A 15,001-nucleotide genomic window follows, 5' to 3' on the forward strand; every position below is an offset into this window, starting at 1 on the left:
AACTATGCCATAATGTGGAAATAATGTCACAGATGCATGTGTTGAATTGATCACAGTACGTAATTATAAATGAGAATTATATGTTTCTTGCAAGTCATAGAATCTTGTCAAAAAATATAAGATTATTAGATCATAGGTGTTATTTCCAAAGCAATGTATATAGATAATTTACTATAGATGATAGATGGTAGTACAAAAATGGAATATATTTAAATGAGTTCAGAAGAATGTGATGATTTCTGACTTTAATGAAGTACTGGAAATATGTACAATATTTAATTTGTTTAGCAGCAGTTGGTTGATGGTAGATCCTAGAATAAAATCATTCCTATCTTTCATATTATGGCACATGTTTGAGGTGATATTTCTTTCCGTTCTACCAAAAGTTAGTCCATATAATAACTTTAAGCATGTTTTTGAATTCAATGTATACAAACTTTTAATATTGTACAACATAGTCCTTTATACTTCATACAGAATTTATTATAACAACATTATTTGATGTTAGATCCTAGAATAAAATCACCCTTTCTTTTCACATAATAACATAGCACATGTTTGAGGTGATATTTCTTTATAAAAGTTTAGTGTTCCAAAACCTAAAGGTAACAAAATAGAGAGTTTTCTTTTGCATTACCAAGATCACTCACCACTTTCTTTCTCCCAAAGTTTTATTTCAAAAAGTTTTCTTTGCCAACGTTTCGATCTTTCTCTTGGTTCTATTTCATTAGAGGTTGTGATTCACAACAACATTAGTGTAGTTGAATGATCAGAGTTTCTTCTTTCAGGTGTAGGTAAAGGTGGACAACATTGGGATTTGCAACATTCCAAGTCGAAGGAGATTTGAGTTTTTGGATCTCCAATCAAAGTGTGAGGCTGCGATACTGCCAAAGTGAATATGAAGCAAAAGTCGGTCATCATCATTTCTTCCTCTATTAGTTTTAGTAAAGATGTTAATCTAGTGTGAGCCAAGAATTTCCAAACTCCAACTTCACCAATATTCAAAGTTGTTTGCAACACTTTCCAGTTTTCCTACCCCTCTATCAACGTGCGTTCCTTTTTGCATAGGCTCGTTAGCGAGCTCCCATCTATATACAATGGCAACATCTTCTTTGAACTACCACCTCTTGTCAGCTCAAAACAAAAGGGGATGGAGACCAAGCAGGACGTCCACAACTGGTGCTTTGATCACACATTTCCAGCATTTCAAAGGCACAATATCCATGGTTCATTGTGGTAGGTATTTGGATTGTGTGAATAAAGAATGCAATCAAGAGTGTGGTAAAAACTTTATATTTTTTTAAAGATCTGCAACCAATCCTCCCATTTGTGACACCATTAGTGTTAGATTCAAGTGTTGGTTTTGCAGGAATGCTCCATTGTGTCATGCCATCTATAGGGCCAAGATGTACTATTTTCTTCCACGGGATGGAGAGGCTAGTAGAGCTGTAGTACATATTGGCATGCACACACATCCAATGCAGAAAGGGATACAAAAGAGTTCAGTCAACCATTTCAAAGATGTAGTGTAGATAGAGACTGTGAGAAACTCATTTGTAACTCTGAAACATGTTCAAAAGACAGTGCTCAAGGATTTTATTCCAATCACTTTACTTAATCCGGACTACAAGAATACTTAATTGGATGAGGTTAGCTTGTGGGAGTTACTACGACATGTGCAACTTGCAACTAGCCTCAGGAGGTACAAAAATATTATTACATACTTTTTAATAATATCTCTCTTACATTTTGTTTTATTTAGGATAAAGTCTTGAATGTGTGAATCTTAAGAGGGGAAACTTCAATAAAAAATCGACTCAATCCTTGAACTAAAACAAACTTGTCCCTACGAGTTTATCCATGGGAGTTTATTTCTAGATCAAATCGTTAGTGAGCAAGAGCACCCCTTTGTCTTCAAAATATCTACCATGGGCCCCACCTCTAGTGTGGATCTTGTTTCCCGAATAGATATGTTTGGGTCGAGTGACCTTGCTAATGCATGGGTACATTTTGACCATATAGAGTAGGTGGCAGGTTGGACAACCATGGGAGCTCATGTGTATGATCTGGGGTAGTTTTTTTTCTCATTATCTTAAAATGGTTTTAAGCATTGCCCTTTTCACAGGCTATGATGTAACTTGACAATTGCAATAGCAGAGTTTAAAGTACAAGACCAGATGGCTCAGGAAATATTTTGGAAGTTCCTCTCCGACATTGTATTGAAGCAGACTGGTAAGCTTGCCAACTTTCGCGGTTTCATGGTAGATGGGGCCGGGGCTAATTGGAATGGTGTCTGGGCAGTCTTTGGGAATGGTCAACCCCTAGAAGGTCTTGAGAGGACTTGTGAGTTCTATTGGGCTCAAATCCTAAACTAACATTACCACCTTATCAAGCCAGATTTCCAATTAGCATTTAAGGAGTTGTAAACAATGGTAGACTGCACCTTCTGAAGAAGAACATAAGGCAAAAGCAAATGAGATTTGAATGTGGTGGCATGAAGATGGCCATATTGACATAAACTGTCTACCACAAGTTAAGTTGTGGTTGGGGTGGTGGGAAGTTAGGATGTTCCAATGTGGACATCACTCTTTTCATGTCGATTTTTCTTTTTTTCCTCTTTTTTTATTGTTGTTTAATATCATCTTTTTAAAGGATCAACCACTTGGAGGATCTTGCATACACCCCAACTATGAATCTTTTAGAGAGTAAACTTGGAACTGGCGTTCTTCTGAGGCAGGGAAAGGGAAGATGAGTCTATATAAAGCATGTTTATTAGATTTGATATGTGCTATAGAGCAGTCTTCAAAAGCATTGGCATTTGAGGAAGGATGATATATGGGAACAGAACCTTCAGTTGAGATGTTACACAATCGGATGAAGAAGAAAGTGACTCCACCAACACAAACAATGGCAATTGCAGTGGAGGAAGTGATCCGTGGCACATCTATAGAGTACACTCCTAGGGCTTCTATTGGTGACATGAAAACCGTCCGCTCAAAGCGTTGCTTTTCCTTTGCTGGTGAAGATGTTGGCACGGATCTTGGAGCAAAATGCTCTCACAGGCCTAATGTTGAGTATCATTCTGCTCTAAGATATCACCTCTGAACTGAGCCACCTCTAATGGCTAATGAAGGAAGTGCATCACAACAAGTTGAAATTGCTTATTGTAGCGTGGAGTTGAAGCAATGGGCAATCCATTGAAACCAACAAAATCAAATGTAAGGTGTGTGGGGATGCTTTTGAGAGGCAAGTGTTAGGCTTGGATTCATGGTGACAAGTCTGCTTCTATTCTAACCCTATATTTCCATGGGGAATAAAAGCAAGAAAGATTTTTAAGATGGTGTTGGCTATATTGCTGCAACATTGATGTCAACCATATAAAGTGCTTTGAAGACACTATAGTGACTAAATCTGATGTAGTACCTAAAGAATGGCTAGTTGCTAATGAGGTTGCACTCACCTCAGATGAAATTGAAAACCTTGAGAAATCTGGTTTCAATCTTGAAAGGAGAGTTGGAGACATGAGTGATAAAACCAGAACTGTTCCTATAGAGAGATACATAGGAGGCTAGTAAAAAAAGGTAAAGCAATTAAATTTATTGATACTGTCTCCAAGTAGAAGCAAGGTAAAATAAACTTGGCTCAAACACTTGAGCGTGAGATTCTCTCCATGAAGTACATCATTGGGCTTGCAAAAGAGTACATAGTCAAAACAAAAGGTGGAGAATACACAATTGCCATTCAAGACTTTCCTTCTTGCACATATCTAGACTTTATGTAGCGTGAGAAACATGGGAAGGCATATACTCCTTGCAAGCATATGTACTACATCTTCATCAACATCTTGCACTAGGATATTAAAGTGTTAATTCAAATTTAATAATTTTTAAATTCTGACAAACTTGACAATTACTAGTCAGAAAGCACAGAGTACAATGATAGGGGCGTTTGTTAGAACATAAAATAAAATGTTTGCAAAAAGAGTATTCTTGTCACTTCTTTTCATGTAATAAAAATTTAAATTATTAGAACAAGAAGTATCCTTTAGAAAAATTTTATCTATATAATATATAAAGAGTTATAAAATTATTAGGTTCACTATAACCTTAAAATTTTAAAGTTTATAATGTTTGTACTAGGAAATTGAGCTCAACTCTTTAGCTCGTGAGCTCAAGTATGGTCCATACTCGTGACAAGACACATATCACTCATTTTGAGCTATATTGCACATCAAATGGCATCATCGAGGATGATCATTTGTCACGATTGCTCACTGGCCAAGCAATAATATGGGCAAAGATGCTTTTGGAGGTAGATATGGCTAACTACTCCACATTTAAAGCATCTTTCCAAGGTCATTTTGATCAGCAACAATCTGCAAATCTCTCACTTATGGATTTGTTCACTTTTTGGCAAGGAGCACCCAAATCTGTGCCGGAATATGTGATTCAGTTCATGTCTTACTGGAAGGAGTGTGTCCAGCACAAGGTTATCACAAATGAACCTCATAGCATCACCACATTCATTTTTAGCCTCAAGGGAAATCTCCAACTCAAAATGCTTGAGCAAGAGTTTCAGACGTGTCATAAGGCATTCGCTATAACAGAGACTCTAGAGCTGGATCTTCTCCAAGAGCTTGAGATTTATAGGGTAGATGAGGCTTTCCTCTCACCCTCAGATGAAAGCTCATGTGCTACCATAGTCCATTCTTCTCGAGCCTTGCACAAAGATGATAGAGTCCTTTTAGTGATCGAGAAGGCATTGTTGGAGCTTGTAAGATACAAGGAGATCATCCAGAAACAGCAATAAATGCAAGAGAAGCTACTTAAAGAGCTTAGAGCATATTGCTTACAGTAGGCAAAGAGACCAAGATGCCCTTCTTGTTTTTGGTAACTGCTCACATTGCGATGTTATGATACACAACATGGAAGCGTCACCCAGAACTTCAGCCACCTTCTGTCCAACATGTTCAATAGCAGCCTCTAGTAGACAACACATCTCTTCTATAGCCAGCAAATAGATATTAGCAACAACAAGAATAGAAAGCAATCCAAGACACCCCTTTGTCAACTCGTGGGAAGACATTAATACACATCAATATGGTTTACATTACAAAGGACAGTTATAAGGTGGCTACTATGACTAGAGGGTGCAAGAATGTTTCTCCTCCAGCCCCAAATATCGATGGTGAGTAGGATCCAACACCCATTTCCAAAACTCCACCATCTCTCACAGTGTGCAAGTTACCCCATGCTTTGGTATTTGCAGCACCACCCACATCCTTGGCCACAACTTTGGATCTAATTATTGAACATTTATCTAACTTTTAAGATAGGGTCTCCTAGTTGCCCTCCACTCTTTCTCGGGTCCCACAAGGGGTTCTTGCTCAAATTGCTAACACTCCAATCTAGATCACACTTGGTGAGCTTTTGCGATGCATGCCCAATTTTACTTCTCAACTAAAGGTTTTTGCCAAGTCCTCAGGCATCCCCATGGAACTTTAGCATGACGTGCATATCATTAACAATCAGACCACTCATGATCCTAGGGCATTCTTTGTAAAAGTCCAAATTGGCAATAAATCCTTGATAGCACAAGCATTACTTGATTTTGGATCCCAGAGCAATATCATCTCCCTCGACTTGGCACACTCTAGTGGCTTGGAAGTGGTGAGTAACACAGCTGTGATCCTCAACATGTTTTCTAATCACTCAATAGTTCCTATAGGCATCTACCAGAATGTCAAGATCTTGGTGTAAGGAGTGGTTTCCACGCTAGATTTTCTTATGACGGACTACCAGCAGCTCGGATCTGGGAAGCTAAAGAACTCTATCTTCCTGGGACATCCGTGGCATCTCACTGCTACTTGCACGACAACTTGGGCCAAAGGAGAATCAATGATCACCAACAGCATCCATGCAACAACTTTTCTCAATGCCCATGGTCATTCTCTACTTCCATCCAACTTATCTCAAGTGGATGCTTCTTCCATCACTTAAGTTGACTAGATTCTCAAAGTTCTTTTCTCAGAACTTATTGAGGATGACACACTACTGGAGATCCAAGTTGTTGAGTGCAATATGATTGACTTCTTCAACACGGACTGGACTACATAAACACTTGACTCCTCTATCATCACTACACAAGTCCAGAAATTCCTTTGCTTCAACAAATCTAGAGATTTCACATTGATTCCTTCACTACAGCATAGTGAGGAATTTGTCTAAATAGTGGTTTCTCCAAGTACTTTTCCAACTCCAGCACCATTTCAGAAGTCATAGGGGATCCATACCAGGGATCTTTTAGCACCAACATAGAGTTTGGACACATTGCAAGTGAGCTTGGACATCGACAACCACAAGATATGAGTTTGCGACACACTTGTTGCTGTGGGGGATTGGTAAGCAATTCCTGTAGATGAAGCTGATGAGTTGGTGGCTACTGGGACTGAAAAGCCACTGTTTTACCACTTTCTTCTAGATAGGCAGCCACCTCCATTTGCCTCTAGCAAATGCCTTGAAGTGGTATTTGCTGCAGCCATGGAGTTTTTGACTTGTTCCCATAATGTGGAGCTTACATTTGGAACCTATATCCACCCCAAAGTCTCTTCTTGTGTACTAACTCTACTTTTACAGGGAATTTCCCAAATGTATGTACATTACCATGCAACCTTGGAAGCTTACTAGACAACATGCTCACAACTTCTCAAAATGCAACTTTTGATCCTAGACTTCTTCACAACCTTCCTCAGAGTCCTCTACATGATCTCAGCACTGAGGTGGAGCCTTTTCACATAGTACATGATAGTTTTGGAGCTGTCAATGAAATAGGGTCACAAGGCATCAACACTTTGGAGAGCACAACTTCTTCACTTTCTTTGAGTACACCTTTGACTCTCCAGCTTAGTGACTACTCTGTTAGTGGTGCAAAGTTGCAATCTAGCCTTGCTACTCACTTGGGATACAACTATGATGTAAAGGTAGTGGGCATTTTCCAGTAGCATCTCAATTTTTCCTGGAGATTCTCCCAACTTGGCACCTCATCTCAGCTCTTCCCAGGCTTAGGTTCATAGCTGGGTTGTGACTTCATCCTGCTACAACACTCAAGGCATTTTCCAACACTATTGATAATTCACCCGGCCACCAGCTCTTCACCAAAGACACATGACAGTGTCCTCAGCTTCTTGAAGACACTTTCTACCATCCCAAGGAGGCTCCCATCCTTCCAGGCAGTTTTAGCATTCTAGATTCTTTTATAGTGACATGTTCACCACCTCAAGCAATTTCATTATGATCCAGCACTTGAGGGAAACTCGACCGGTTTCAATGGCATTCTAGGCCTTCTATAGGATGCCTTGCATCCTCCTAAAGTGTTTCCATCATCATCACTCATCACAGAAGCCATTTGCGCTACTCTCTCTCTTTTAGTGGTGGGATCTTTCCATCTTCACTCATTGTTCTACATTCTTTGTTTTTCTTTGCTTTTGTTTTTGCTTTCACTCTTCTTCCATCTTTCATCAAGCTAGGGAATCACATGGAGCAAGTCTCTTTCCATGGTGAACACACTTTGGCTGCATTATTAATTGTATGAAGACTTCTCAACTTTTGTTAGTTTGTGCTCTATTTCTTTTGCTTGTTTCCCTATATCAGTTCCATCCTCACAATCATATCACCACTTTACATCATCCATGCTCTAAAATTCACTTCCACACACTCACACCACCATTGCCTAACTCTCACTACACATACCCAATGATCTCTTTCATATTTTCCACCATTCATCATCCTTTTATACCATATATTTGGGGACAAAACTTCATCACAGAGGCTCTTCTAAACAAGAAGCAATAGAAATCAAGATATTCTCATGCACAACATGTGAGATATTTGATGAACCAATCATATGCTGTGACTTTCTTTCCTTTAGAGCTGATTTCTTTTTCCACTAGGAGATCCCGACTGTAGTAGGAACCCATGTGCTTTTAGAGGTGTGTCTAACAAAGCCAACACCTTTTTTTCCAGCTCAAATCACAAGTGAAGCAGTTTGCCACTTTTAAAGTGGTAGTCTAGTAGTTTTTGTGCAAGCAGTAGCTGCAACTTCACATTTCACTACATCAGATTAAAGCCCATCCTTAGAAACACTGGGCAATACATTCCCTATGCTTTCTTCTTTATTCTTGATGAAAGTTTTGAGCACAAACTACATGTGCTTGAGGCTGCATTAACATATTCATTTTCCAGAGTGTGGGAGCTAGGTTTAAACTTATTTCCATTTGGTTTTCTTGCTTTTTTCCTCATTTTTTCTTCTCTTCTCCTACTTTCTTGAGTCTCTAGTTCAACTATACAATTTCCCATTGGTTTTCCCTGTGTCTTTAAACTTTAAACTCCTCTCCCATCTTTTATCCTTTTTGACTTCCACTTTTAGCTTTCTCTTGTTTTCTTTTTGTTTCAGCAGTTACCTTCTCTAGACACTACATTCTAATACATGGGGGCATCTCAGCTGTGGGTTCTTGTGTGGTGGAGTCTTATGCATCTCACTAGTGGTCACCTATTGTAGTGATAGTTTATCACCACCTATCACGACTTAGATTTTGGCTTGAGAGAGTACATGGAATATTCTATACCCTTAGAATATTCCCTTATCCTTGCATATAAGCCCAAGATAGGCTTAAGAATAGGGTTCCTTCCCATTTCCTATACACTTGAGTTTGGAACTACGAGTTGAAGGACGTGCAACCAGAAGTGGAAGAAGCGACATCTCATAAGGTTATGCCAAATAAAGAGCATCATCAAGGGTTTATAGTCATTCACTCCATTTAAGACTAGTGAATGCTTTGGTTTGTATTTGGGAATTGTTTTAGACTTTGGTTTGCTTGATATTATGTAGCTCAGTACTTGTCAAGGGGTCCATACTTTCTATGTTGTTAGCATCTACAGTCTTTTGTTTTTTCTTCTGTTTCTTGTCATACTTCAACTTTTTGTATGAAGGTCTTTAGAAGAGCATTAGTCTATGTTAATTGTCCTTTCAAAGTGTTAATAAGGGAGGAAAAAGAATGTTAAATTTCATTTTTCCATAATAAAACTCCAGATGATCTCCTCTATGATCTATATCTTAGATGTAAGCGACTAAATTTTCCATTCTACTTTAGTCACTTAACCACACCTCCGGCCACTTGAAGAAGTCTCATTCACAACCTCCATAAGTCCAATTCAGGACTTAGGACTTGCTAACCCCAAGAGTGGCATCCGTGCCACTCAACCGTTGCACTTGGTCCAAGTGCTCCACATGTCTGGTCCCAAGACCGACACCCAAAGGTACCACTGACATATCAGCCCGTTACGCTAAGGCCATGCCTATTGACCTTTGCCGCACTAGTGGTTCAATACCACTTGCATCACAATCCCGTCTCTCCAAAACTAGGCCATCTGTCCACAAGTGGTCAACCCAGATCCACTCCTTAGCATCTTTAGGATGCCTACAGACATGGGGAATAGCCTTCCCCAATATCCCTTTGTCAATTCCTACCAAGTCCCTTTTCTGCTCATGGCCATGTTCGTCGACACTACCACTAGATCAAGGCCTGCAGGCACGACCACTAAATCCCATGGTCCTCTGGGACTTCCTCACCATGTGACTGTATCCTTAGTCACTACACTAGAGGACTACTCCTCCTCCTTTCCCCCATTTGGGACTCCGGGACAACATTTCGGAACACCGTGGGCCTACGCGAGCCCCGTGGGTACTCTCCCCACCTTCCACCTTTAGGTGCTCTAGCCATGGGCTTAGAGCAAGGTTCTGTTGAGCCACGCCTAGTATCCAAGTAGGTAGTTTCACCAAGCTACCTCATTTGTCGGTCTGTATTCACTCTAGTCTTGGACTTCCCAGTGGTCAGTTCATCACCCAATATTGGGTCTGGCCTTCCTGGGCCAAACTAGCCTTTCCTAGCCAAACTGGCTCCACTGCAGTCCTCCCCCTTACTATACTTTTGGAGCTCACCAAACCCCCCAGGGTCTGGGAGACGAACGCTTAGGGCTTTCACCCTCTCAGACTCGAACTCGGACTCGGACTCGGACTCGGACTCAGACTCGGGCTTGGGCTCGGTCTTGGCCTCCGCCTTGGTCTCGGTCTTGGTCCCGGTCTCGGTCTTGGTCTTGGTCTCGGTCCCGGTCTCGGTCTTGACCTCGAACTCCATCTCGGGTCCTTCTCGGACTCCATCTCGGATTCCATCTCGGGTCCATCTCGGACTCCATCTCAGACTCCGTCTGAGTCCATCTCGAACTCCATCTCGGACTCCACTTCGGACTCCATCTCGGACTCCATCTCGGACTCCACCTCAAACTCCATCTCGAACTCCAACTCAGGTCCATCTCGGACTCCATCTCGGACACTTCCACGTGTGATGTATTGGTCCTTTTGGGTCCCTTTTTGGAGTCTCACTTATTGCTTGCTTCGTGCTTGTTCCTCAAACCCTTTGTTGGGAGTTCCACTCCCGCTCTTGACCTTTCAAGTCGGAGCTTTTAGTCCAAACGTGTTACGCTCGTTTGGCTTTCTCTTCGGCCACTACTACGTGGCACCCTTCTGGCTCCACTTTGGGGCCTAGGGATTTTGTGTCTCATATTAGACTCCATTGTGGTGCTTTTTGCATGATCACTAGGCATCTTCCACTAGTGGAAATCCTTGCCATATGCTTCTTTGAAGGGATTTTGAAGAGTAGCAATATAATTGAGAATAGATTTTTTGGTGAAGGAATCAACGAAAATCCCATTAATTCTTCAATTTCCCTCTGCACCATTATGAGGTTGTCATATCCATCTTTCTTTAAGTCCTACTTAAAAAAATAAAAATTAAGAGTCAAGGGAATCCCTCTCCTCTCTTTTTTTCTCAAAGCCCAAAGCATGCAGAAATAGTGTGTTATTAGCCATCAATTTATATTGCAAAACTAAAAGAGAAAACTTAGGCTAGAATCACTCCACTCTAATACTTTGTATTGTGAGGGGCTCTTTCTTATATAGTCCTTGGATTATTTTTTATGTTTTATTGTTGATATTATAAAATATTAGTGTATTAAAGGTGGTAGATTAGATGACCATTCTTGAATGTATAGGTTACACAAGAAAATATTTTTAAACAAGGTATACTTAAATGTAGGAGTTATATAAAATATCATTTTATAAAGGTGGTGAAAGATAAAGTTTGTGACAGAGTAAAATGGATGGGTAATAGGATGAATACAAGATAAAGGAGAGAGTAGTTGTGAAAAAATTTTGTTTTTTTTTTTTTTTTACTTTGACTTCAAATATTAGGTCATAGAAAAAAAGTGGTTGTAGAATAGTAAAGTGGTAAGGGTAAAGGTATAAGGGGATAGTTTTATATATATATATATATATATATATATATATATATATATATATATATATATAAAACTTTGAATATAGCATTTTTAACCGAAAAGTCACAGTGTTTAATTAAGACTTGGACGACCACACCTTGCCACTAGACTCACATTTAGAAATTTCCTCACTAAAGTTCTTCTTATGTTAGGATTGCTCATCCATAGATCAAAGGCTCCATCTCTAAAGGAGGTTTCATCTGTCTTAATGCACTTATACCTTGCTTTAGCTATCTCTTTTAACAATCGCTTTGGGCTTTTACCCTGTGATTTATATTAATACTTGGATTTGGTCTTAGATTTGGTCTCGGACTTAACTTTAGTTTTAAAGTCAGTATTGGACTTAATTTCACACTCACTCTTATTTAATAAACTTGTTATTGTTTTGGTTGTGATTTCACAGATTCTTTAGCATATGACATAAGGAATTGGTTCCTTACAATGTGGTGGGTCCTCTAACATAGTGGAATAAATAAATAATAACTATAATAATAATAATAATAATAATAAATGTAGAAAACAATTTAACTTTAATAGATGAACAGAACATTTTGCCAAACATGAAGAGTTTATTCATAATGAAAGAAGATATGCAGGTGTTTGGGCAATGGCTCCACACTAAGCTTTTCCACCCCTAATGTTTCTACCTTTGCCATGTTAATCCAGCAGTGTGTAGCGATTGAGAGCCTGAGCACAGGATTGCCACTCACGGATCCTCCACAGCCAACACAGTGGCAACACATTCCTGGGCAATCTCCTCATCACAATGTATGCCTATTGTGGGAGCTTGGAGGAGGTGAGGGCAGTGTTTGATGGCCTTGACTTCCCCAATATCTTCTCCTGGAACGGAGTTGTGTCAGCATACACGCAGGAGCGGCAGCTGAATCGGGAGCTCTTTGATGGGATGCTGGATCGCGATGCCGTTTCCTGTAATCTCATAGCCAAGGCGCATGCCCAGTCTAGGAATCTGGAATCGGCCGTGGCCAAGGAACGTCATCTCCTGGACTGCGATCGTCGCGGACTACTCCCAGTCCGGGCACATCACTGAGGCAGAGGCGATCTTCCAGAGAATGCTCCACGACACAATCGGAGGGAACGCCATGGTCACAGCATATGCTCATCACTGGCATTTGCGCGAAGCGTTCACTATCACTATCTTCGACACCGGTCAAGAACGATCTCTCATGGCATTTGATGCATTCACCGTGAACTCCAGCCCAGAGGACGCGCCACATTTCTTCGAATCTGTGCCTTGCCGGAACGTTGTGTCGTGGAACGCTTTATTCGCAGCAGTTGCCCAAAGAGGGCGCTTGGTGGAGGCCAGCAGGACTTTCGAGATGATGCCACAGCTGGAGCTCGCGTCGTGGAACACCATTATCACTGCGTTTGCAACACCGGCTATCTCTCCAGCTGGCGAGAGCTCTTCGCAACGATGCCCGAGTTTGATATCATCTCCTGGAACACGCTCATCGCTGGCTATGCCGAGAATGGCTCGTACAAGACCGCCGTGGAGCTCTTCCGGGAGCTCAACCTCGAGGGACTCAAGCCTACTGAGAGCACTTTCGTGGGTCTACTGATAGGATGCAACTGCGTCCGACCAACAGCTTTATAGATGTTGGCCAAGAGCATCCGAGCGCCGTCCTCGCTCGGATCCAGCTTGAGTGCATTCTCTGCCGCTCGCTCTCCACGCTGGACGTCGCGGTGAATCCCACAGCCACCGAGAAGAGCCCCCCAGCTCGCAGCATCCAGTTCAAACGGGATAGAACCCAGAAGCTCCTCGGCCTCTTCGAGCTGTCCGGACCGGCCGAGGATATCAACCACGCAGCTGTAGTGCTCGCGGACAGGATCCACGTCGAAGTCGAAGACCATCGATCGGAAGTAGCCGAGTCCCCGAGAAAACAATCCCGCGTGGCTGCATCTGCCGAGCACGCTCGTGAACGTGACTGGAGTGATCCTTCGGCATTCATGGCGTAGAAAAACTCCATGGCGTCGGAGAAGCTCTCGGCCAGAGTGTAAGCCGTGAACATTGCGCTGGAGAAGACGACCTCGGAAGACACCGGTGGCATGGCGTCGAAAGTGTCTCATATACCCGTTCCGGGCATAGCCCGCGATCATGATCGTCCAGGAAACGCAGTCCTGCTGTGGCATGCTGGAGAAGAGCTTTCGAGCTTCGTCGACGTGCCCGTGCTGTCGCCACTGCGATGTTCCACGAGACGATATTCCTCTCCGGCATAGCGTCGAAAGTGTTCCGTAGTTCTTCGATGTAGCCATGCTGCGAGTAAGCCTCCAACATCGTGTTCCAGGCCAGGATGTCTTTCACCAACACTTCGTCGAACACCGCCTCGGCCTCGTCGATTCTCCCGAGCTGCGAGTATTGGCCGTGGTGAGCACCAAGTTGTGGACTGGCTCCAAGTGATTGCTCTGAGCGTAGGCGGCGACGAGAGACGTCCAGCAATGGCGTCCCGCTGCGGCATCTTGTCAAACATCTGTTTTGCTCGGTCCAGATCGCCGCTCTGAGCATACGAGGAGAGAAGAGCTGTGCACAAGACGATGTTCTGGACGGGCATCTCCTCGAAGATGAGCCGACCTCTCGGAGCTGGCCGTTTTGCGAGAAGGCCTGGATCATCGCTGTCTGGGAGATGATGTCCTGGTCGGGCATTCGGGCGAAGATGGCCTTGGCTTGCTCGAGATCCCCCGACTGGATGTGCACTATGAGCATTGAGGTGAGCGCGACGAGATCGTGCTCCGGCATGTTGTGAAACACCGCACGAGCTTCTTCAAGCTACCCGTTCTGGGCATATGCAGCGAGCATGGAAGTCCATGGCAAGAGGTTGCTCTCTGGGATTTTGTTAAAGATCCCAACTGCTACATGGACGCGGGAGCTCTTGCCATAGGCTTGGATCATTGTAGTCTCAGTGATCGCATTCCTCTCAGGCATCAAAGAGAAGAGCTTACCTGCGTCCTCCAAATGCCCGTTCCGACCAAGCGCCTGGATCATAGCAGTCCACGAGACGACGTCGTGCTGGGGCATGGAATCAAACAGAGGTTTCGCCTCATCCACGTTGCCGCCGCGAGAACTCGCCGTGATCATTGCGTTCCAGGCAGTGAGGGCATCCGGTGGAACGTTTCCCGGGCCTGATCCAAGCGGCCGTGGAGCGTAAGCCGGAGCAAGATGTTCCAGGAGTAGCCCCAGCTCCTGGATAGCATGGAAACCATACCTGGCATGGCGCACGCCCCAGCATTTGCCATACATCTCCACGCAGAAATTGGCGAGGAGCTTGTGGTGGCGGCATTCAGCGCTGGCCAAGATCCGAGCGTGGAGCCACCGCGCTTGCTCCAATTCCCTGCACGATGGAAGAAGCACCAAGAACTGGGAGGAAGGATCGCTCTCCCTCCTGGCATTTTCCATCAAGAGCCCTAGAACACTTTCCCGGTATGTTTGAGGTCGTTTTTTTAGACTCCCCAACTCGGTATTTGTGGTGAATGATTTTATGCAGGAAAAGCCATTGGGGGGGGGGGGGGGCGGTAGACTCCCCAACTCGGTATCTGTGGTGAGTGATGAATCCTCCTGGCTGGAAAGAACAATCTAATAAATAAATTTCAATAGAAGGC

At 42.8% G+C, this 15,001-nt stretch overlaps 1 protein-coding gene across 1 annotated transcript; it reads right to left on the reverse strand.

The window, feature by feature from the left end:
- Nucleotides 1-12,865: 12,865 nt before the first annotated feature.
- Nucleotides 12,866-14,141, reverse strand: LOC112346754 (pentatricopeptide repeat-containing protein At4g02750-like). Its single transcript, XM_024676344.1, has 2 exons — nt 13,435-14,141; nt 12,866-13,307 (listed from the first exon to the last, which is right to left on the reverse strand). The coding sequence occupies exons 1-2, from the start codon at nt 14,139-14,141 to the stop codon at nt 12,866-12,868; spliced, it is 1,149 nt and encodes a 382-aa protein (XP_024532112.1).
- Between the last annotated feature and the right edge of the window lie 860 nt (nt 14,142-15,001).

This window comes from Selaginella moellendorffii, unplaced genomic scaffold, assembly GCF_000143415.4.
Source record: "Selaginella moellendorffii unplaced genomic scaffold, v1.0 SELMOscaffold_17, whole genome shotgun sequence".
NCBI lineage: Eukaryota > Viridiplantae > Streptophyta > Lycopodiopsida > Selaginellales > Selaginellaceae > Selaginella > Selaginella moellendorffii.